The 21,935-nt window shown below is 46.1% G+C and overlaps 1 protein-coding gene across 5 annotated transcripts in view; it reads left to right on the top strand.

Annotated features, from left to right (window-relative positions):
- Positions 1–21,935, top strand: part of LOC117502014 (receptor-type tyrosine-protein phosphatase U-like) — a 689,797-nt gene that overhangs the window by 365,416 nt on the left and 302,446 nt on the right. For 4 of the 5 annotated variants that reach the window (XM_034160995.1, XM_034160994.1, XM_034160997.1 and 1 more), the window contains exon 1: positions 1,299–1,576. The exons of the other annotated variant lie outside the window; for it this stretch is intronic. In XM_034160995.1, coding sequence (XP_034016886.1) covers positions 1,313–1,576 — 264 coding nt within the window. In that variant the 5' untranslated portion in view covers positions 1,299–1,312. Of the gene's footprint in view, positions 1–1,298; positions 1,577–21,935 lie in introns of those variants that run through there. 5 annotated transcript variants of the gene reach the window in all.

Genomic DNA, 21,935 nt, shown 5'->3' with positions numbered 1-21,935 from the left:
TGCTGGTGAGGGAAGCCACAGTAATACATAAGTGTCCCTCTTTATTTTGTGCCTGTTGTCATTGCCACTAGTTGCCTGGTTCAGCAGAGATTCGATGGTGAAAGCCTTCTCTGGCACCTGGCACGGGAGCTTTGACCTGGCCGCAGAGCAGCATGTGACAGACAAGTGGGAAGCAGACAGAACCAAAGCCAGGCCGAATCCAGACAAATAACCCAGAGATATTTTCAGAAACAACCTTGAGTCTGTCAACTTTGTCTCTCAGGCGTTTTGTTCAGGCAAATAAAAAAAAGTTGAAAATGAACATGACGTATCTATCCTGGGCTGACATCTTATGGGTGAAGTTGGGTGTTTTTATTTTTTTTTTACAGTCTGTCACTCAGTCTGTCTGCGAGCTAAACACACTGAAACTGGAGGGGTGTGTGTGTGTGTGTGTGTGTGCTCCATGCAAGTGTAGAAGCTGCAGCACAGATTTTACTGCTCAAGCGATGTCATTGTTTTTTTTTTTGAGCAACTATCAGCTGCCCTAAATGTGTTCAGTGATTCTCTAGAAGCTTTGTGATTGTGTGTCCATGATTTTCTAGAAGCTTCCTGATTGTGTCCATGGTTCTCTAGAAGCTATGGGTGTGTGTCCATGATTATCTAGAGGCCTCTAAGTGTGTCTGTGATTCTCTAGAAGCTAAAAAATAAAATAATATGACATAAAAAAGTGCCAAATCAACATATAGATGCACCTCAGATCTACTGTGGCAACCCCAAGTGAAATCAAGGGAGCAGCTGAAGGGTCTTACTGGGGGTAAAATCTTGTGTGAAAGTGGATTTAGGATTCTCTGAGCGGATTCTCGTCCACAACATCAAAGCCAAGAAAAGCAGATTCTGCTCTTCAGCAGAAGACATTTTTAAGATTTTAACAGAGAAATCTGAGTATTTTGGAAAAGTGCAGGAAAAGACAGCAGCAGAGTGACGTATATCACATAATGAGAGTCATATGTAATCTGGTGTAATGTGGCACTAATTAGTTACAGTTGTATGTAATCTCAGTTCTTACTAGTACCATGTATTTTGTGTGTAATTTCACAAAACACGGTATTCACAAAACACACACATTTCTTTAAAATTTTGGCTATGATTTAAAAGAAAATCAGGTCCGGTTTCCCCTTAAGCTCTATCTGACTCTGTGTTTGAGTGCAGTGTGCACTTCCTTCACCTGGCTCGATTATGCAGTTTGTCTTTCTTTCCCTGATTATTATTTTGAACAGAGCCCTGCCTCATCAGACACGTTCCCTGTGTGCTTTTTTGTTTTTCAGGGTCCTTTATGATGGTTAACTCCTCTCAGCATTTTGTGGGCCAGCGGGCTCAGCTGCTGCTCGTCCCGCTCAGTGAGAACGACACCCACTGCATCCAGTTCAGCTACTTCCTGTACAGCCGTGACGGGCACAGCCCGGGGGACCTGCAGGTCTACATCCGGGTCAACGCCGGCTCAAAGGGCAGCGCCGTGTGGAACATCTCAGGATCCCAGGGCCGACAGTGGCACCAGGTGGAGCTCGCCGTCAGCACCTTCTGGCCCAGTGAATACCAGGTGAGAACCCTTTATACAAACACAGTCCAGCCCATAAGTACTTGGACACTGACACAGTGATTGTAATGGTGCTCCACACTCCATCATTTTTTTTTTCCATTTTCAGAGCCCATAACTTCAGTTAGACAAATGAAATTCAAGGAATATTCATGCAAATCATCACTTTCATGTCCAGTTTTCTGTCGACCAGTCAGGAGATGGACACATGAACAAGTCATTCAACATGACAGTCATCAAGAAATACAAAGAGTATATTAAATCTGTCTGGAGTCAAACTGAGTGACCATGCAAGAAGGACACAAGTGAGTGAAGCCACCACAACACCGCTGGCAGCTCTGAAGGAGTTAAAGGCTTCTGTGGGTGTGATTGTTGAAACTGGGCACAGTGCAGCTTTTTGTATCACCACGTATACAGCTCTATAGTTTAGTGAAACAAAGGAAGTTCTTCATCCAAGAAAACAGAACAAATCTAGGCTGGAGAGGTGATGATCTAATGGTTAAAGTGTTGAGCCTGAGACCAGAAGATCCTCAGTTCAAATCCCAGCCTAACTGGAAAATCACTAAGGGCCCTTGGGCAAGATCCTTAATCTCCTAGTGTCTCCCAGTGTGCAGTGGGCATCTTGTATGGCAGCACCCTCACATTGGGGTGAATGTGAGGCATTATTGTAAAGTGCTTTGAGCTTCTGATGCAGATGGAAAAGTGCTTTATAAGTGCAGTCCATTTACCATTTACCATGTCATTCAAAGCGCATATTAAACAAATATGTAGGACTGCCTTTTTGCATTTACGCAATATCTCTAAAATCAGAAAGGTCTTGTCTCAGGGTGATGCTGAAAAACTAATTCATGCATTTATTTCCTCTAGGCTGGACTATTGTAATTCTTTATTATCAGGTTGTCCTAAAAGTTCCCTAAAAAGCCTTCAGTTAATTCAAAATGCTGCAGCTAGAGTACTGACGGGGACTAGCAGGAGAGAGCATATCTCACCCGTGTTGGCCTCTCTTCATTGGCTTCCTGTTAATTCTAGAATAGAATTTAAAATTCTTCTTCTTACTTATAAGGTTTTGAATAATCAGGTCCCATCTTATCTTAGGGACCTCGTAGTACCATATCACCCCAATAGAGCGCTTCGCTCTCAGACTGCGGGCTTACTTGTAGTTCCTAGGGTTTGTAAGAGTAGAATGGGAGGCAGAGCCTTCAGCTTTCAGGCTCCTCTCCTGTGGAACCAGCTCCCAATTCAGATCAGGGAGACAGATACCCTCTCTACTTTTAAGATTAGGCTTAAAACTTTCCTTTTCGCTAAGGCTTATAGTTAGGGCTGGATCGGGTGACCCTGGACTATCCCTTGGTTATGCTGCTTTAGACGTAGACTGTGGGGGGGTTCCCATGATGCACTGTTTCTTTCTCTTTTTGCTCCGTATGCATCACTCTGCATTTAATCATTAGTGATCGATCTCTGCCCCCCTTCACAGCATGTCTTTTTCCTGGTTCTTTCCCTCAGCCCCAACCAGTCTCAGCAGAAGACTGCCCCTCCCTGAGCCTGGTTCTGCTGGAGGTTTCTTCCTGTTAAGAGGGAGTTTTTCCTTCCCACTGTTGCCAAGTGCTTGCTCACAGGGGGTCGTTTTGACCGTTGGGGTTTTACATAATTATTGTATGGCCTTGCCTTACAATATAAAGCGCCTTGGGGCAACTGTTTGTTGTGATTTGGCGCTATATAAAAAAAAAGTTGATTGAGTTGATTGAGTTGAACTACCAGCACCGACCTTTTGAGTGACTCAGTAATTCTGAGCAAATTCACAGACGAGGCCAAGTGACTCTGAAATAATTTGAAGTTTGGGCAGCACAGTGCCTCAATGGTTAGCACTGTTGCCTCATATCAAGAAGGTCATGGGATCAATTCCCACCTGTGGTCTTTCTGTGTGGAGGTTGTATGGTCTCCCCGTGTTTGTGTGGGTTCCTCCAGGTGCTCCAGCCTCCTCCCACATCCAAAGACATGCAGGTTAGATGGACTGGAATCTTCAAATTGTCTGTAGGTGTGAATGTGTTTGTTTGTCTGTACGTGGCCCTGTGACAGACTGGTGTCCTGTCCAGGGTGAACCCGCCTCGTGCCCTGTGGCTGCTGGGATAGGCTCCAGTACCCTTCACCCCAGACTTTTAATTTGAGTAAGTGGGTACAGATAATGACTGAATGAATTTGAAGTTTGCTTAGAGGTACTTTGTCCAGGATGACCCTGACTGTGTTTCAGTTCAGGAGCTGCATCCTTCAAAGGCTGCATCCTACAATGAGCTGTCCTGAGACAGTGGAGGCTGGAACAAACGTTTCTGTCTAGTGCATGCAATGTATTGTTATTGCATTATTAGCTTTTTTTTTTGTCCCAACCAAGTGCCAATTGCGCTAGAAATGGCGCCAATGTGGAAGTGTAGTACCTTAACTGGCCACTTGATGCTGGCTCTAAAACAGAGAACTTTCCCCAAATTCTCCATGTTAAAATGTCCAAATTTAGAGCAGAAATAAACATGTTTACAACCTGGTACAAAGACACTTTTGGTCTCTTCAACAGTTTCCTCCAGGACAACTGGACGGGGTGATTTTTTTTTCCCCCAGCTTCTTAGTTTAAGACATTTTAAGACATTTTAAGGCATAAAGTTCAGTATATTTGGGGGTGTGGTCCCTTTGAGTGACAGCTGTTGAGTGGAGCGTCTCCGTGTCTCATCCCGTGGCGGGTCCTGGAGACTGTCTGCTTGTTTGGAGGATTTTATGTTGTGGACAGACGTCCTACAGGATCAGATGTCTCTGCTGTAATATTCAGTCTGAGTTAAACTCTCGCGGGTTTAATGTTGTATGCTAACGGTGGTAGCACTTCTAGCAGCTGTCAGCAGCTTCACCCATTAGCTCCACTTAATGATTACTGAGAAAATACGCGGCTGATAGAACCACCACACAGTCCCCACAAATATGATTTAATAAACATCTGAACCCAGGTTAGGTGGTTCAGAGTTCTTATTTCAGACGTAGGCCTGTTCAGGCATCTTTTGTCATGCACGCTCCGCCCCTTTATGCATTAATGGGCTCGTCGTTTAACAGGCTTCGTTTTGGTTCTTCTGGGTCTCTATAGAATGCCATCAGGTGACATCACGTAGGCTCTATCCAGGATAGATACAGTCTGTGGTCCCCATCGTCTGTCACTTAGCAGTGTTGACAGCTGCACATGACAAGTTAGTGTGGTGAGTGTAAGTTGTAGTTCAGTCATCATTTTTCAGTACTTAGAATAATTTACTTCTAGACATTCCTTATTTAGACTTGTGCATATGGAACCCCACATGGTTCTTTTTATTTACCACCCATTAGCGTTAGCTCGCTCTGCCTCGCCGACATACAGTATGTGCAAAAACTTGTCAAGAATATAAAAGGCAGTGAGGAAAACAAACACTTTTCTTCATCTGTAGCTTGAGGCACAACTGAGTCGTGTGTGAAACCACCAGCTGCTCTGACTCTGAAAGTTGGTGCCCCTATAATTCACATCGCGTACAGGTATTAGCTAATTACAACTATGTCATGTATCAATGTGTCTCAGTTTGAATGTAATTTCTGTTGGCATTTTGTTAACATTGCTGCTTTATTTATTGGTCAATTTACCTGCATGCTGCAGCGTAATCAATAGATCAGACTGAGTTGACTGTAGCAGTGTTGTTGCTGCAGGGTTATTAGTTCTATTGTGCAGCTTGTAGAAATCTGATGACTGGATTCAGCACTGCGTCCCCTCATTACAACCAATAATTTACCCTCTAATGCTCCTTCTCTATCCACCAACCCTCCCACCACCCCAAAAGAGGCGATAATGAGAAGGCAATGGCTGGTATAAGGGAGTGTGGCAGCGTGGGTCCACCGAACAGTCAATTGACCTCAATTCCGTGGGACTGTCAGTGCGGGGGAGCAGGCTTTGTGTTTGCTTCTATAACCTTGACGCACTCTGAGCCCCATCTCAATAAATCAAGAGCCAGTTAATGAGATTAGAGGCCTGTGCAGATCAATGAGGACAGCCCGTGCTTCACCGTCCTCAGCTCTCCTGTCCTGGGCGGCTCTAACAAACAACCAAACTGATTTAAAGTAATGATTTTCTTGGCTTCTGTAGTGACATTAGAAGTTCGGCTGCCTTGGAAGCTGCAGGGAGTGGTGGGGGGAGTACAGGAAACTGAGGTGTACAGTCAGACAGGCCGGAGCAGGTGGAGAGTTTGCTTAACGTTCCAGTGTTCAGCGCTCCAACAGGCCTGCATACACAATGTAATCTGTGACCCTGTCCGAGCAACCTGAGCAATGCCGAGGTGCTGTTCTCTAAAAGTCTTCCTGCTCGCTGTGTAGACTCGGGACAGATTGCTTCATTTGTCCTACAAACCTGGGAAATGGGCAGCAGGTAATGAAGCAGGTCGAGATGTGCAGATGCCCTGAAGGGAGAAAGTTACTGAACCTGAATGTTTATCTTCTTTTCCTTGTTTCTGAGCTCTCTGTGGCTCCCCACCAGCTCCCATTGTTCTCAAAGCCTGAACATGGAGCACGTAGGACCACAGGCCTCCACATAGGAATGACCACTTCAGAGGGCTGGAAAGAGAAAAGAGCACTCGTGTGCAGGCAGCTGCTCCTGGTGGTTGGGGAGATAAGAAACAGAGATCTAGCAGTCAGTTTGCACCAACACTGGACAGACATCTGCTGGACGGGAATCAGAGGTGGAACACGCCAGTTGCATGTAGGCTTTGATTAATATGACATTTTGAAACCTAATCTTGAGATTTTGGGATTTCAGATGCTTATTTAGTGCCAATTCAATTTTCAATTTATTTCATTTGTATACCACCAAATCACATCAAAGCTGCCTCAATTGTTCACACAAGTAAGGTCTAACCTTACCAACCCCCAGAGCAAGAACACAGGCAGCAGTGACAAGGAAAAACTCCCTCTGATGATTTGAGGAAGAAACCTCAAGCAGACCAGACTCAGAGGAGTGACCCACTGCTTAGTCCATGCAAATAGTTACAAGGTTTTTACCAAGCAATGTTGACATGACCACACAACCATTTGTGCCACAGGCAGGGGATCATCCAGCATCCTGGGGTGCTGGGCCAGCATCCATCCATCACGCTGTCAGTGGGCAACTCACCAGGCCAAGTTTATTCTAAATCCAAACTGCAGTGTGCTGTGTCAGCTTCAGTCATGGCATCTCGTGGTCAGTCCAGCACCCTGTGGTGTGCAACTGCCAGTCTTGTGAGGCATCATCAGTATCTCAGACAGCGAGAAAAAGAGGAGAATCAGTCAGTCACAAATACTACACCCTAAGGTATTAGTTCACCAGCAGTAAATCGACGGGGAAGCAGAGAGAATACTAAGGTGATCACCGGCCACTAGAACTGACCTTCACTAACAGACCCAGAATTTAGAAGAAGTGAAGCAGAGACCTGTTCCATTGTTAATAAGATGAATTAAAGGGATAAGAGGCATAGTAACATACTATACCAGTATGTTAGCCATACGAAAGGGAAAATAACTGCGTCTTAAGTCTGAACTTGAAAGTCTCCACAGAATCTGACTGTTTTATTGACGCAGGGAGATCATTCCACAGAACAGGGACACGATAAGAGAAAGCTCTGTGACCCACAGACTTCTTATTCACCCTAGGGACATAAAGTAGTCCTGCATCCTGAGAACACAGAGCCCGGGCCAGTACGTAAGGTTTAATTAGGTCAGCTAGGTAGGGAGGTGCCAGTCCATGAATAATTTTATAGGTTAGTAGCAGAACCTTAAAATCTGATCTCACTGGGACAGGAAGCCAGTGAAGAGACACCAAAATGGGTGTAATGATCTCATCCTGCATTTTTGGCAAAGAGGTTTGAGTTTGCTTTCAGTTTGAGGAAGATAATTTTGGAATTTTTCTATTCTTTATATATGAAATCTTATCTTAGGGACCTCGTAGTACCATATCACCCCAATAGAGCGCTTCGCTCTCAGACTGCAGGCTTACTTGTAGTTCCTAGGGTTTGTAAGAGTAGAATGGGAGGCAGAGCCTTCAGCTTTCAGGCTCCTCTCCTGTGGAACCAGCTCCCAATTCAGATCAGGGAGACAGACACCCTCTCTACTTTTAAGATTAGGCTTAAAACTTTCCTTTTTGCTAAAGCTTATAGTTAGGGCTGGATCAGGTGACCCTGAACCATCCCTTAGTTATGCTGCTATAGACGTAGACTGCTGGGGGGTTCCCATGATGCACTGAGTGTTTCTTTCTCTTTTTGCTCTGTATGCACCACTCTGCATTTAATCATTAGTGATCGATCTCTGCTCCCCTCCACAGCATGTCTTTTTCCTGGTTCTCTACCTCAGCCCCAACCAGTCCCAGCAGAAGACTGCCCCTCCCTGAGCCTGGTTCTGCTGGAGGTTTCTTCCTGTTAAAAGGGAGTTTTTCCTTCCCACTGTAGCCAAGTGCTTGCTCACAGGGGGTCGTTTTGACCGTTGGGGTTTTACATCATTATTGTATGGCCTTGCCTTACAATATAAAGCGCCTTGGGGCAACTGTTTGTTGTGATTTGGCGCTATATAAAAAAATTGATTGAAAATTGATTGATTGATGAAAAAAAAATAAAAAGGACCTATACTTTATTGACAGCCCTCGTATATATTTTTTGTATTTCTTGTATTTAAAATGGCATAAACAAATGAAATTGTGCGATATTCCAAGTGTTCCAATACCTTTGGAGGGCACACTATCCTAACCTTATGATGACTGTAAAATGAGTGTGGTATTATTACTGTTTTGTTTAAGAATGTTTAATTTTCACTGTTGCTGCACTTTGTGTCTAATCATATCGTATATCATACTGATATGACAGTATTGCAGTATGATAATTTGTCCATATTGTAGGTAAAAAAAAAAAGAAAAATGCTTGAAAAGGTGGGGGGGTGGCGGGGGCGGGGGGGGTGGTGGTGCTCCAGAAGCTGAAAGGTTTTAGCCATGCTCCACCGAAGCATGTACCTCAGTCTGAAGCACCTAAATGACATGGTGAGATGCTGAAGAGCTTCTCTTATCATGTCTGCAACATATATCTATCTATATATATATATATATATATATATATACAACCCCTGGCAAAAATTATGGAATCACCAGCCTCGGAGGATGTTCATTCAGTTGTTTAATTTTGTAGAAAAAAAGCAGATCACAGACATGACACAAAACTAAAGTCATTTCAAATGGCAACTTTCTGGCTTTAAGAAACACTATAAGAAATCAGGAAAAAAAATTGTGGCAGTCAGTAACGGTTACTTTTATAGACCAAGCAGAGGGAAAAAATATGGACTCACTCAATTCTGAGGAAAAAATTATGGAATCACCCTGTAAATTTTCATCCCCAAAACTAACACCTGCATCAAATCAGATCTGCTCAGTGGACTGACATGAATCATGGCTCCAACACGAGAGATGTCAATTGAAACAAAGGAGAGGTGTTGGGAAAGTGTCGTGACACGGACCCACAACAGGGGGCGTAAATGAACGGACAATGATAGAGTCAAAAATGAACACTTTAACTGTTGTGAATGAGCACAACCACAATACAACAGATTACAGAATGTAAGACAATAGTCAATCACAAAGGTGACGTGTGGGCAGGCTCGAGGATAGAAGACGTCTGTCCTGAGAAGAACCGGAACCACACGATTTCCTCCGCCACTGAACCTGGAGAATACTGGAGCCGCCAAGTCCCGAGTCCCCAGGTGGCCACCGTCTCCAAGCGTCGGATCTGGTACTGCTGGCGAGGAGCAGAAACAATCAAAGGTGGGTGTGTGCACACCCAGTAATAACAAATGGTGGGAATTCCACCTCCACCTCTCATCCACACGTGCAGCTCCTGTCACAAAGCACTTATCTGGCGGGGTGTGAAGCGAAGCTGTCGCCAGTCACGCCAATCTCCAGACAATGCACTCAACGGGAAAAACAGCTGCAAAAATGAGTTCAGACTAAACACAGTTAGTTACACGACTGAGAATATTACCTCTACTGGTAGATGATATCTCGGCAACGAGGTGGAGATGAAGTCCGGTTTTTATGGAGGAGAATGATGAAGTGTAGATGGGTGACAGCTGTCATGAGATGATGAGTAACAGCTGTCACCCCTGGCTGTGTCCGTGGCGGCAGCACCCTCTCGAGCCTGAAGCCCGCACTCCAGGCAGGGCGCCATCTGGTGGTGGTGGGCCAGCAGTACCTCCTCTTCTGGCGGCCCACACAACAGGACCCCCCCCTCAACGGGCACCTCCTGGCGCCCGACCAGGCTTGTCCGGGTGGGGGCGGTAGAAATCGGCCAGGAGGGCCGGATCCAGGATGAAGCTCCTCTTCACCCAGGAGCGTTCTTCGGGTCCATACCCCTCCCAGTCCACCAGATACTGAAACCCCCGGCCCATCCGACGGACGTCCAGGAGCCGGTGCACGGTCCAAGCCGGCTCCCCGTCAACGATGCGGGCAGGAGGCGGCGCCAAACCGGGAGCACAGAGGGGTGAGGTGTGGTGTGGTTTGATCCGGGAGACATGGAACACGGGGTGGATCCGCAGTGAAGCTGGGAGTTGGAGCTTCACTGCAGCCGGGCTGAGGACCTTGAGGATCTTGAAGGGGCCAATGTACCTGTCCTTTAATTTCGGGGACTCCACTTGTAAGGGAATGTCCTTCGTAGACAACCACACCTCCTGCCCGGGCTGGTATGCAGGGGCCGGGGTCCGCCGGCGGTCTGCATGGGCCTTAGCCCTCGTCCGGGCCTTCAACAAGGCAGAACGGGAGGTGCACCACACCCGACGGCACCTCCGCAGGTGGGCCTGGACCGAGGGCACACTGACCTCTCCCTCCACCACGGGAAACAATGTGGGCTGGTACCCCAGACACACCTCAAATGGGGAGAGGCCGTGGCAGAAGACACCTGACTGTTATGGGCATACTCGATCCAGGCCAGATGGTTACTCCAGGCCGTCGGATGCGCGGATGTCACACAGCGAAGGGTCTGTTCCAGCTCTTGGTTGGCCCGTTCTACCTGTCCGTTCGTCTGTGGGTGGTACCCGGACAAGAGGCTCACGGTGGCCCCCAGTTCTCTGCAGAAACTCCTCCAGACTTGAGAGGAAAACTGGGGACCACGATCCGAGACAATGTCAGTTGGTATCCCATGCAGACGGACAACGTGGGCAGTAGGGAGCTTTGGCAGGGCCACGAAGTGGGCCACCTTGGAGAATCAGTCCACTATCGTGAGGATGGTGGTGTTGCCCTGGGACGGCGGGAGGCCCGTGATGAAATCCAGGCCGATATGGGACCAGGGGCGATGAGGCACTGGCAGCGGCTGGAGAAGCCCTTGGGTCTTCTTGTGCTCGGCTTTGCCCCTGGCACAGGTGGTGCAGGCCTGGATATACTCCTGGACATCGGCCTCCATGGACGCCCACCAGAAGCGCTGCTGGATAACTGCCACGGTCCTTCGCACCCCCGGATGACAGGAGAGCTTGGAACCGTGACAGAAATCCAGAACTGCAGCTCTAGCCTCTGGTGGGACGCAAAGTCTGTTCCTCGGACCAGTTCCGGGGTCCGGGCTCCGTTCCAGGGCCTCCCGGATGGTCTTCTCAACATCCCAGGTGAGGGTTGCCACGATAGCGGTAAGTGATTTGGAAGTCAAAACGACAGAAGAACAGTGACCAGCGGGCTTGCCTGGGGTTCAGCCGCTTGGCAGTCCTGATATACTCCAGGTTCCGATGGTCAGTGAAAACCGTGAATGGCACAGACACTCCCTCCAACAGGTGTCTCCACTCCTCAAGAGCCTCTTTCACCACAAGGAGTTCTCGGTTGCCGACGTCATAGTTCCGTTCGGCCGGGGTCAACCTGCGGGAAAAATAGGCACACGGGTGAAGAACCTTATAGGTCTCTCCACTCTGGGAAAGCACGGCTCCTATCTCTGAGTCAGAGGCGTCCACTTCAACCACGAACTGGTGACTAGGGTCGGGCTGCACCAGAATTGCTGCAGTCGAGAACTGTCGTTTCAACTCCTTGAACGCGGCTTCACACCGATCCGACCAGGTGAAGGGGACTTTTGGAGAGGTCAGGGCTGTCAGGGGGCTAACTACCTGACTGTAGCCCTTAATGAACCTCCTGTAGAAATTTGCAAAGCCGAGGAACTGTTGCAGCTTCCTGCGGCTTGTTGGTTGGGGCCAATCTCTCACCGCCGCGACCTTGGCCGGATCAGGGGCGACGGAGTTGGAGGACATGATAAACCCCAGGAAGGACAAAGAGGTGCGGTGGAACTTGCACTTCTCGCCCTTCACAAATAGCCGGTTCTCCAACAACCGCTGCAGGATCTGACGTACATGCTGGACATGAGTCTCAGGGTCCGGAGAAAAGATGAGTATATCGTCCAGATATACGAAGACGAATCGGTGCAGGAAGTCCCGCAAGACGTCATTTACCAAAGCTTGGAACGTCGCGGGGGCGTTAGTGAGGCCAAACGGCATGACCAGGTACTCGAAGTGACCTAACGGGGTGTTAAATGCCGTCTTCTACTCGTCTCCCTTCCGGACCCGAACCAGGTGATACGCATTCCTAAGATCCAACTTTGTAAATATTTTGGCTCCATGCAGGGGGGTGAACACGGAATCTAACAACGGCAACGGGTATCGGTTGCGAACCGTAATCTCATTCAGCCCCCTGTAATCAATGCATGGACGGAGTCCGCCATCTTTCTTGCCCACAAAAAAGAAACCTGCACCCATCGGGGAGGTGGAATTCCAGATCAGCCCAGCAGCTAATGAGTCCCGGATGTAGGTCTCCATTGATTCACGCTCAGGTCGTGAGAGGTTGTATAGCCTGCTGGACGGGAACTCCACGCCTGGAATCAAATCAATGGCACAATTGTATGGACGGTGCGGGGGAAGGGTGAGTGCCAGATCATTGCTGAAGACGTCAGCAAGATCGTGGTACTCAACCGGCACCGCTGTCAGATTGGGAGGGACTTTGACCTCCTCCTTAGCATGTAAACCGGGAGGAAGCGAGGATCCTAAACACACCCGATGGCAGGTTTCGCTCCACTGAAACACCCCCCCAGACGGCCAATCAATCCAGGGATTGTGCTTCAACATCCACGGGAAGCCCAAAATCACGCGGCAGGTAGAGGGAGTCACAAAAAACTCGATCTCCTCCCGATGATTTGCAGACACCACCAGAGTTACTGGTTGTGTCTTGTGCGTGATTAAAGGGAGAAGGGTGCCATCTAGTGCCCGCACCTGCAATGGCGAAGGGAGCGCCACCAGAGGGAGCCCTACCTCCCTTGCCCATCTGCTGTCTAGCAGATTCCCTTCCAACCCCGTGTCCACCAGTGCTGGGGCTTGAAGGGTTAAATCCCCGCTCAGGATTGTAACTGGGAGTCGTGTGGCAATACGTGTGTGTCCCACGTGAATGTTATGACCCCCCCTTAGCCCAGTCTCTAAGGGCGAGTGTTGTCGTTTTGGCCGTTTGGGGCAGTTTTTCTGTATGTGCTCTCTTGAGCTGCAGAGAAAACACTCCCCGCAGACCAGCCTCCTCATTCTGTCATCTGTTCTCATTTTGGCCCTGTGCGTTTCCCTAGCAACGTCAGCAGGGGGAGCTGTTGCCACACAGAGCGCTGCGGCTGTGGAGCGTGGGGAGGGCGGAACCCTTTCGGAACCGGAAGGGAGAGGGACGGCACGTACCCGGGCACGTCCTTCGTCTCGCTCCCGACGGCGTTCCTCCAACCGATTGTCTAACCGTATAACGAGATTGATAAACCCATCTAAACCTCGCGGTTCGTCCTTAGCCACCAGGTGCTCCTTCAGGACCGACATATTCCGTTTATGAAGGTGGCGCGGAGCGCAGCGTCATTCCAGCCGGACCTCGCAGCCGCGATGCGGAAGTCGACTGCATAAGCGGTTGCGCTCCGGCGCCCCTGTCTCATTGACAGCAGCACAGTTGAAGCTGTTTCTCCTCTATTAGGGTGATCAAAAACCGTTTTGAGGATTATCAAACTCTTATAAGAGGGTAAATCATCACGCAATGTTGTGAAAACATTCCTTGCAAAAAGACACATAGGGTCAATGTCATGGCCTGCAAATAGTCCGGTTCTTAATCCAATTGAAAATCTTTGGTGGAAGTTGAAGAAAATGGTCCATGACAAGGCTCCAACCTGCAAAGCTGATCTGGCAACAGCAATCAGAGAAAGTTGGACCCAGATTGATGAAGAGTACTGTTTGTCACTCATTAAGTCCATGCCTCAGAGACTGCAAGCTGTTAGAAAAGCCAGAGGTGGTGCAACAAAATACTAGTGATGTGTTGGAGCGTTCTTTTGTTTTTCATGATTCCATCATTTTTTCCTCAGAATTGAGTGATTCCATATATTTTCCCTCTGCTTGGTCTAAAAAAGTAACCGTTACTGACTGCCACAATTGTTTTCCCTGATTTCTTATAGTGTTTCTTAAAGCCAGAAAGTTGTCATTTGAAATGACTTTAGTTTTGTGTCATGTCTGTGATCTGCTTTTTTTCTACAAAATTAAACAACTGAATGAACATCCTCCGAGGCCGGTGATTCCATAATTTTTGCCAGGGTTGTATATATATATATGCACTCAACAAAAATATAAATCCAACACTTTTGGTTTTGCTCCCATTTTGTATGAGATGAACTCAAAGATCTAAAACGTTTTCCACATACACAATATCACCATTTCCCTCAAATATTGTTCACAAACCAGTCTAAATCTGTGATAGTGAGCACTTCTCCTTTGCTGAGATAATCCATCCCACCTCACAGGTGTGCCATATCAAGATGCTGATTAGACACCATGATTAGTGCACAGGTGTGCCTTAGACTGCCCACAATAAAAGGCCACTCTGAAAGGTGCAGTTTTATCACACAGCACAATGCCACAGATGTCGCAAGATTTGATGGAGCGTGCAATTGGCATGCTGACAGCAGGAATGTCAACCAGAGCTGTTGCTCGTGTATTGAATGTTCATTTCTCTACCATAAGCCGTCTCCAAAGGTGTTTCAGAGTATTTGGCAGTACATCCAACCAGCCTCACAACCGCAGACCACGTGTAACCACACCAGCCCAGGACCTCCACATCCAGCATGTTCACCTCCAAGATCGTCTGAGACCAGCCACTGGGACAGCTGCTGAAACAATCGGTTTGCATAACCAAAGAATTTCTGCACAAACTGTCAGCTCATCTGCATGCTCGTCGTCCTCATCGGGGTCTCGACCTGACTCCAGTTCGTCGTCGTAACCGACTTGAGTGGGCAAATGCTCACATTCGCTGGCGTTTGGCACGTTGGAGAGGTGTTCTCTTCACGGATGAATCCCGGTTCACACTGATCAGGGCAGATGGCAGACAGTGTGTGTGGCGTCGTGTGGGTGAGCGGTTTTCTGATGTCAATGTTGTGGATCGAGTGGCCCATGGTGGCGGTGGGGTTATGGTATGGGCAGGCGTCTGTTATGGACGAAGAACACAGGTGCATTTTATTGATGGCATTTTGAATGCACAGAGATACCGTGACGAGATCCTGAGGCCCATTGTTGTGCCATACATCCAAGAACATCACCTCATGTTGCAGCAGGATAATGCACGGCCCCATGTTGCAAGGATCTGTACACAATTCTTGGAAGCTGAAAATGTCCCAGTTCTTGCATGGCCGGCATACTCACCGGACATGTCACCCATTGAGCATGTTTGGGATGCTCTGGACCGGCGTATACGACAGCGTGTACCAGTTCCTGCCAATATCCAGCAACTTCGCACTGCCATTGAAGAGGAGTGGACCAACATTCCACAGGCCACAATTGACAACCTGATCAACTCTGTGAAGGAGATGTGTTGCACTGCATGAGGCAAATGGTGGTCACACCAGATACTGACTGGTATCCCCCCCAATAAAACAAAACTGCACCTTTCAGAGTGGCCTTTTATTGTGGGCAGTCTAAGGCACGCCTGTGCACTAATCATGGTATCTAATCAGCATCTTGATATGGCACACCTGTGAGGTGGGATGGATTATCTCAGCAAAGGAGAAGTGCTCACTATCACAGATTTAGACTGGTTTGTGAACAATATTTGAGGGAAATGGTGATATTGTGTATGTGGAAATAGTTTTAGATCTTTGAGTTCATCTCATACAAAATGGGAGCCAAACCAGTGTATGTATGTATATATATACATAATATAAAATGTCTATTAGAAAAGTACCCAATCTTATTATTTTTTTCAAAAACCATATGGATTTGAATCACGTGTGATTGTGTCAGACAAGCTTGAACCCTCGTGCGCATGCGTGAGTTTTTCCACGCCTGTGGGTTGCGTCATTCGCCTGTGAGCAGGCTTTGAGTGAGGAGTGGTCCAGCCCCCTCGGCGGATTTTCATTGTCAGGAAATGGCGGAATGATTTGGGCTTTTTTTTCCATCAGAATTTTTTCAGAAACTGTTAGAGACTGGCAGCTGGAAACCATTAGAAAAATTTATCTGGCTATCGGTGAAAATGTTACAGGCTTGGTAGAGAATAAGGAGTGTTACTGTCGCTTTAAGGATGGCCCCCAGCGGCTGTGGGGCGCGCCGCGCTCCGAAGCCTCCATCGACAGGCTGAACGACCATTTCATTTCTAAACGGATGGCTGTATGGATCCGTGACCGTCGTGTGCCATTTCTCTGGTTATCACAAGAGCTGGACATCAACCATTTTCCGGCAGATTTCACTTTTAACAAGAGATTTTGTCATGGAAAGCCGAGCGGAGGCTTCGCGCGTCACTACCGATTTGCTGATGGAGCGAGACAAAACCACCTCCGTTTTGGTCTCACAGGATGGCTTTGAGATGGCGTTCAGACAGCTGTCGGTGGTTTTTCCATCGAGTGATTATACGAGAAATTGTGGATGTGCCTGGACATGCCAGAACATGTCCCTTGAGGCTTCATCACGGCGTTGCTGTGCGCCATGCGGCACTGCTGCGACGCGCGAAGCCTCCGCTCCTCTTTCCATGACAAAAACTCCTGTAACAGTGGAATGTGTCGTTCATTTCCAAACTGGACGCTGTGTTTTATCCGGGACATTGTCTGACTAGCACAGGAATTGTGAAAAGACGTGGACATCAGCCCTTTTTCGGCACATTGAGACAGACGTGCGGAGGAATTCCGCGCGCTGCGGCGGTGCCACATGGCGCCAAGCAACGCCGTGATGAAGTCTCACGATACATGTTCTGGCATGTCCAGGCACATCCACAATTTCTCAGATAATCACTCAATGGAAAAACCACTGACAGCTGTCTGAACGCCATCTCAAAGCCGTCCTGTGAGACTAAAACGGAGGTGGTTTTGTCTTGCTCCAGTAGCGAATCCATCGTGACACGCGAAGCCTCTGCTCGGCATTCCATGACAAAATCTCTTGTTAAAAGTGAAATCTGCCGTAAAATGGTTGATGTCCAGCTCTTGTGATAACCAGAGAAATGGCACATGATGGTCACGGATCCAGACAGCCATCCGTTTAGAAACGATCCGGTGGTTTGTGGCTCTCGATGGCGGCACGGAGCACAGCGCGCCGAGCGTCCTTAAAGCCGTCCTTAAAGCTGTAGTAACAGCTCTTATTCTCTGTGAAGCCTGTAAAATTTTCACCAAAAGCCAGATAAATTTTTCTAATGGTTTCCAGCTGCCAGTCTCTAACAGTTTCTGACAAAATTCTGATGGAAAAAAAGCCCAAATCATTCCGCCATTTCCTGGCAATGAAAATCCGCCGAGGGGGCTGGAACACTCCTCACTCAAAGCCTGCTCACAGGTGAATGACGCAACCAACAGGCGTGAAAAAACTCAGTGAAACTGTCATCATATAAACCAGATATTCACAGTCACCGGACAAAAAAAGTCCCAAAGTTTTTGTTTTATTTTCCATGTAATAAACACTGTATGAAACGGATTTTGGACAACAGATTTTCGCTCACATTGGATAAAACGTCTTGTTCGATCGCAATGTATTTCCATTATAAAGATATTTCCATATTTAAAAGTTTGACTGTTAATTTTTTTCAGACCCACAGCCTGACGTGCACCTCTTAAATCAGACACAAACAGCTGTAATTTGACACTTTTCTGCTTTCACTGCTTCGTCTCCCATCATATTATAACAGTTTTGCGCATGCTGATTAAAAATGGATCAGAAAAGTCTGCAACTTTACAGCACGAAGTCGGAAAAAGAGGAAATTGTACAGCTTACCTTTGATTTGGAGGTGATGATTGTACAACCCCAATTCCAATGAAGTTGGGACATTGTGTAAAATGTAAATTAAAAACAGAATACAATGATTTGCAAATCCTCTTCAACCTATATTCAATTGAATACACCACAAAGACAAGATATTTAATGTTCAAACTGATAAACTTTATTGTTTTTGTGCAAATATTTGCTCATTTTGAAATGGATGCCTGTAACACGTTTCAAAAAAGCTGGGATGGGGCAACAAAAGACTGGGAAAGTTGATGAATGCTCAAAGAACACCTCATAGGAAACAGGTGAGTGTCATGATTGGGTATAAAAGGAGTATCTCCAAAAGCCTCAGCCATTAACAAGCAAAGATGGGGTGAGGATCACCACTTTGTGAACAACTGCATGAAAAAATAGTCCAACAGTTTAAGAACAATGTTTCTCAATGTTCAGTTGCAAGGAATTTAGGGATTCCATCATCTACAGTCCATAATATAATCAGAAGATTCAGAGAATCTGGAGAACTTTCTACATGTAGGCGGCAATGCTGAAAACCAACATTGAATGCCCGTGACCTTCAATCCCTCAGGCAGCACTGCATTAAAAACCAACATAATTGTGTAAAGGATCTTACTGCGTGGGCTCAGGAACACTTCAGAAAACCATTGTCAGTTAACACAGTTCGTCACTACATCTACAAGTGCAAGTTAAAACTCTACCATGCAAAGCGAAAGCCAAGCATCAACAACATCCAGAAGCGCCGCCACCTTCTGTGGGCCCGACCTTATTTGAAATGGACAGACACAAAGTGGAAAAGTGTGCTGTGGTCTGATGAGTCCACATTTCAAATTGTTTTTGGAAATCATGGACGTCGTGTCCTCTGGACAAAAGAGGAAAAAAACCATCCAGATTGTTACCAGCACAAAGTTCAAAAGCCAGCATTTGTGATGGTATGGGGGTGTGTTAGTGCCCATGGCATGGACAACTTACACATCTGTGATGGTATGGGGGTGTGTTAGTGCCCATGGCATGGGCAACTTACACATCTGTGATGGCACCATCAATGCTGAAAGGTACATCCAGGTTTTGGAACAACACATGCTGCCATCCAAGCAACGTCTTTTTCAGGGACGTCCCTGCTTATTTCAGCAAGACAATGCCAAGACACATTCTGCACGTGTTACAACAGCGTGGCTTCATAGTAAAAGAGTGCGGGTACTAGACTGGCCTGCCTGCAGTCCAGACCTGTCGTCCATTGAAAATGTGTGGCACATTATGAAGCGCAAAATATGACAACGGAGACCCCGAACTGTTGAACAACTGAAGTCGTACATCAAGCAAGAATGGGAAAGAATTCACCTACAAAGCTCCAACAATTAGTGTCCTCAGTTCCCAAAGGCTTCTTGAGTGTTGTTAGAAGGAAAGGTGATGTAACACAGTGGGAAACATACCACTGTCCCAGCTTTTTAGAAACATGTTGCAGGCATCCATTTCAAAATGAGCAAATATTTGCACAAAAACAATAAAGTTTATCAGTTTGAACATTAAATATCTTGTCTTTGTGGTGTATTCAATTGAATATAGGTTGAAGAGGATTTGAAAATCATTGTATTCTGTTTTTATTTACATTTTACACAACGTCCCAACTTCATTGGGATTGGGGTTGTAGAAAGAAAAGCTTGTTGTGGGTCAAATTAGTCCAAATTAAAACATAATCCAGAGACGGAGAACTTTAAAACTGTCACACATGTCATTACATGACACAGAGTTACAGAGTTACAGAGCTGCAGCTGCATAAACCAGGTTTTAAATGAATTAAATCATCATAAATTGAAATTTGATAGCTTAACTATTTTTATATTTATTTTGATGGCACCTTTACCTGGATGTGTTGATGTGGTTAAATGATTTGACATTAAACATTAAAGGTTCATTCAGTCGTTCAGTGCAGTTGGAACCAAAATGGTGCCATGTTCTGAGTTGACACCATTCTCTCGATTAAGGCCCTCTAGTTAATTTCAGCCATTATAGATCACATTCTCATCTCAAAGAAAAGGATGTTTCTACTGCAATGATTTTGACTTCATAATCAGAGCTGAGATCAGGTCTGCTTGGATCCACTTGGATATGAGACACACACCTGAGACCTGCAGTAACACAACAGCACTCTGCACACAAACTGTTACACTCACCATCATCTGGCCTCAGGTCCCCAGAAGACCTCTGGTCTGTATGAGGTTGTCATGGCAATAAGGGACAGAGAGCAACTCTGAGTGAACTGGATTTTGGTCTGTCTGTGTTGTTTTCATGGGATCTGCAGAAACCCATCTTGGCTTTCTTTTTTATTTGATCTTTTCTCCATATTTTTTCACGTTAATCACATACTGCAGCCATTCAGTCCGAGTGCCTAAATATATTTTCATTATTCTCTTTATTACTTACAGAATCACTCTTTCACTCAGTCTTTTGTTGTTCCTAAGCATACAGTTATTTTGATTGATATGGCAAACACAAATACTCACGTAGCTGTATCAAAAACACTTGAGTACTCCTACGTGGACAAATCCGGACAGTTTTTTTCAAATTAACACTGTTTTTTGTAGTGTAGGAACAGTTCGACCCAATCTCAGGCCAGGTCGCGATGGTATCATGAAAAGTGAATTGATCTATTCGTTCATGATTCCTGACTGTATCACAAATTCATTTCATGAGAGCATCATGAAAAGTGGGGTGATTTGGGGGGGGGGGGGGGGGGGGGTTACCACGTCACAAAAATATGACTCATTTTGTGATGGAGGCATGAAAAACAGAAGGCGTGAGACTGGACTGAACAGTCAGCTGAGTGGACTGCCAGCCTGCAGACCTGTGTTCAAGTCCTGCTTGTGCTCCCTCTCTCTGTCCTTGGACAAGACACTTTTGCTTTCTAATATTTTGACATGAATTCTAGTGATGCTATGGTTCTGTCTCAATGAGAGAGAAAGGACGTGGTGGACATTGGAGGAGGTGGTGGAACATCACAGTGGCAGTGACATGAAGACTGTCAATTTGTGGTGTTGCTGCAACAACACAGGCAGCACTAATGCCCAACCAGAAGTAAGTACGTCTCAACAACACCATATTCATGCCGACATCACATTTTGTTGTGTTATTGAGACACGAGCCAGAGGACGCCAAAACCACTGAATACGTCTGCAGGGAGACGGTTTGTGGAGCGACTGATTTCATGATGTTTTGTTTGTGAACATGAAAACTGACAATACTTCATTTCTGAATTTGAGTTTGCACTGAACTGTGCCAAGTTCTGCAAAATATGTAAGACTCGTGTTCCCATAACGACCATAAACTGTGCTGCATTGAGAGATTTGATGAGTAAATGTAATTGGCCTCTGAGGACCTGAATGTTTGCATACAAGCCTTTTCCTGTCCACCACATTCAGATGAATCATTTCATTTTAGTCATTTTTAACAACTTTTTTTCTTCAAAATTCAGGTTTGGGCATATCATTAGAGCTCAAAGCCAAAATAGCTTCTGCTCAGTAAGTGATTTCTTTTGGGTTCTTATGCAACAGATACACAAAGGTGGCTTTGAACCGGAGAACTTCTGGTTGGGAGGAAAGTGAACTATAGATTTGTAGATCTGTGCTCCCAAATATATATACCAGGGTAGGCTGAAAAGTTCTAAGGCTCACTATAATGCAGTTAATGCATTACTCCTTCATGGGGAGCCGTAGAACTTTTCAGCCTACCCTCGTAACGTTTCTTTCACCAAAACATCAAATCCAGGCTTTCATCTCAAATGTACTTTCTGTCAAATTGTCACTGAACTTTCAGGTCTTCTTTTTAAGAAAATCCTACTCTATAACACTTCATCAGGAAGCTGGATTTTATATTTTATTAATTTATATGAAGTTGTAGAGATTTGCTTTCAGTTTGAGTTAAGGAAGATAACTTTAGATTTACAGTGGGGCCAAAAAGTATTTAGTCAGTCCCTGATTGTGCAAGTTGTCCTACTTAGAAAAATGAGAGAGGTCTGTAATTTTCATCATAGGTAACGTCAACTATGAGAGACAAAATGAGAAAAAAAAAAAAATCCAGGAAATCACATTGTAGGATTTTT

The sequence above is a fragment of the Thalassophryne amazonica genome, chromosome 20, assembly GCF_902500255.1.
Source record: "Thalassophryne amazonica chromosome 20, fThaAma1.1, whole genome shotgun sequence".
NCBI lineage: Eukaryota > Metazoa > Chordata > Actinopteri > Batrachoidiformes > Batrachoididae > Thalassophryne > Thalassophryne amazonica.
This window is presented reverse-complemented; position numbering and strand designations above follow the sequence as displayed.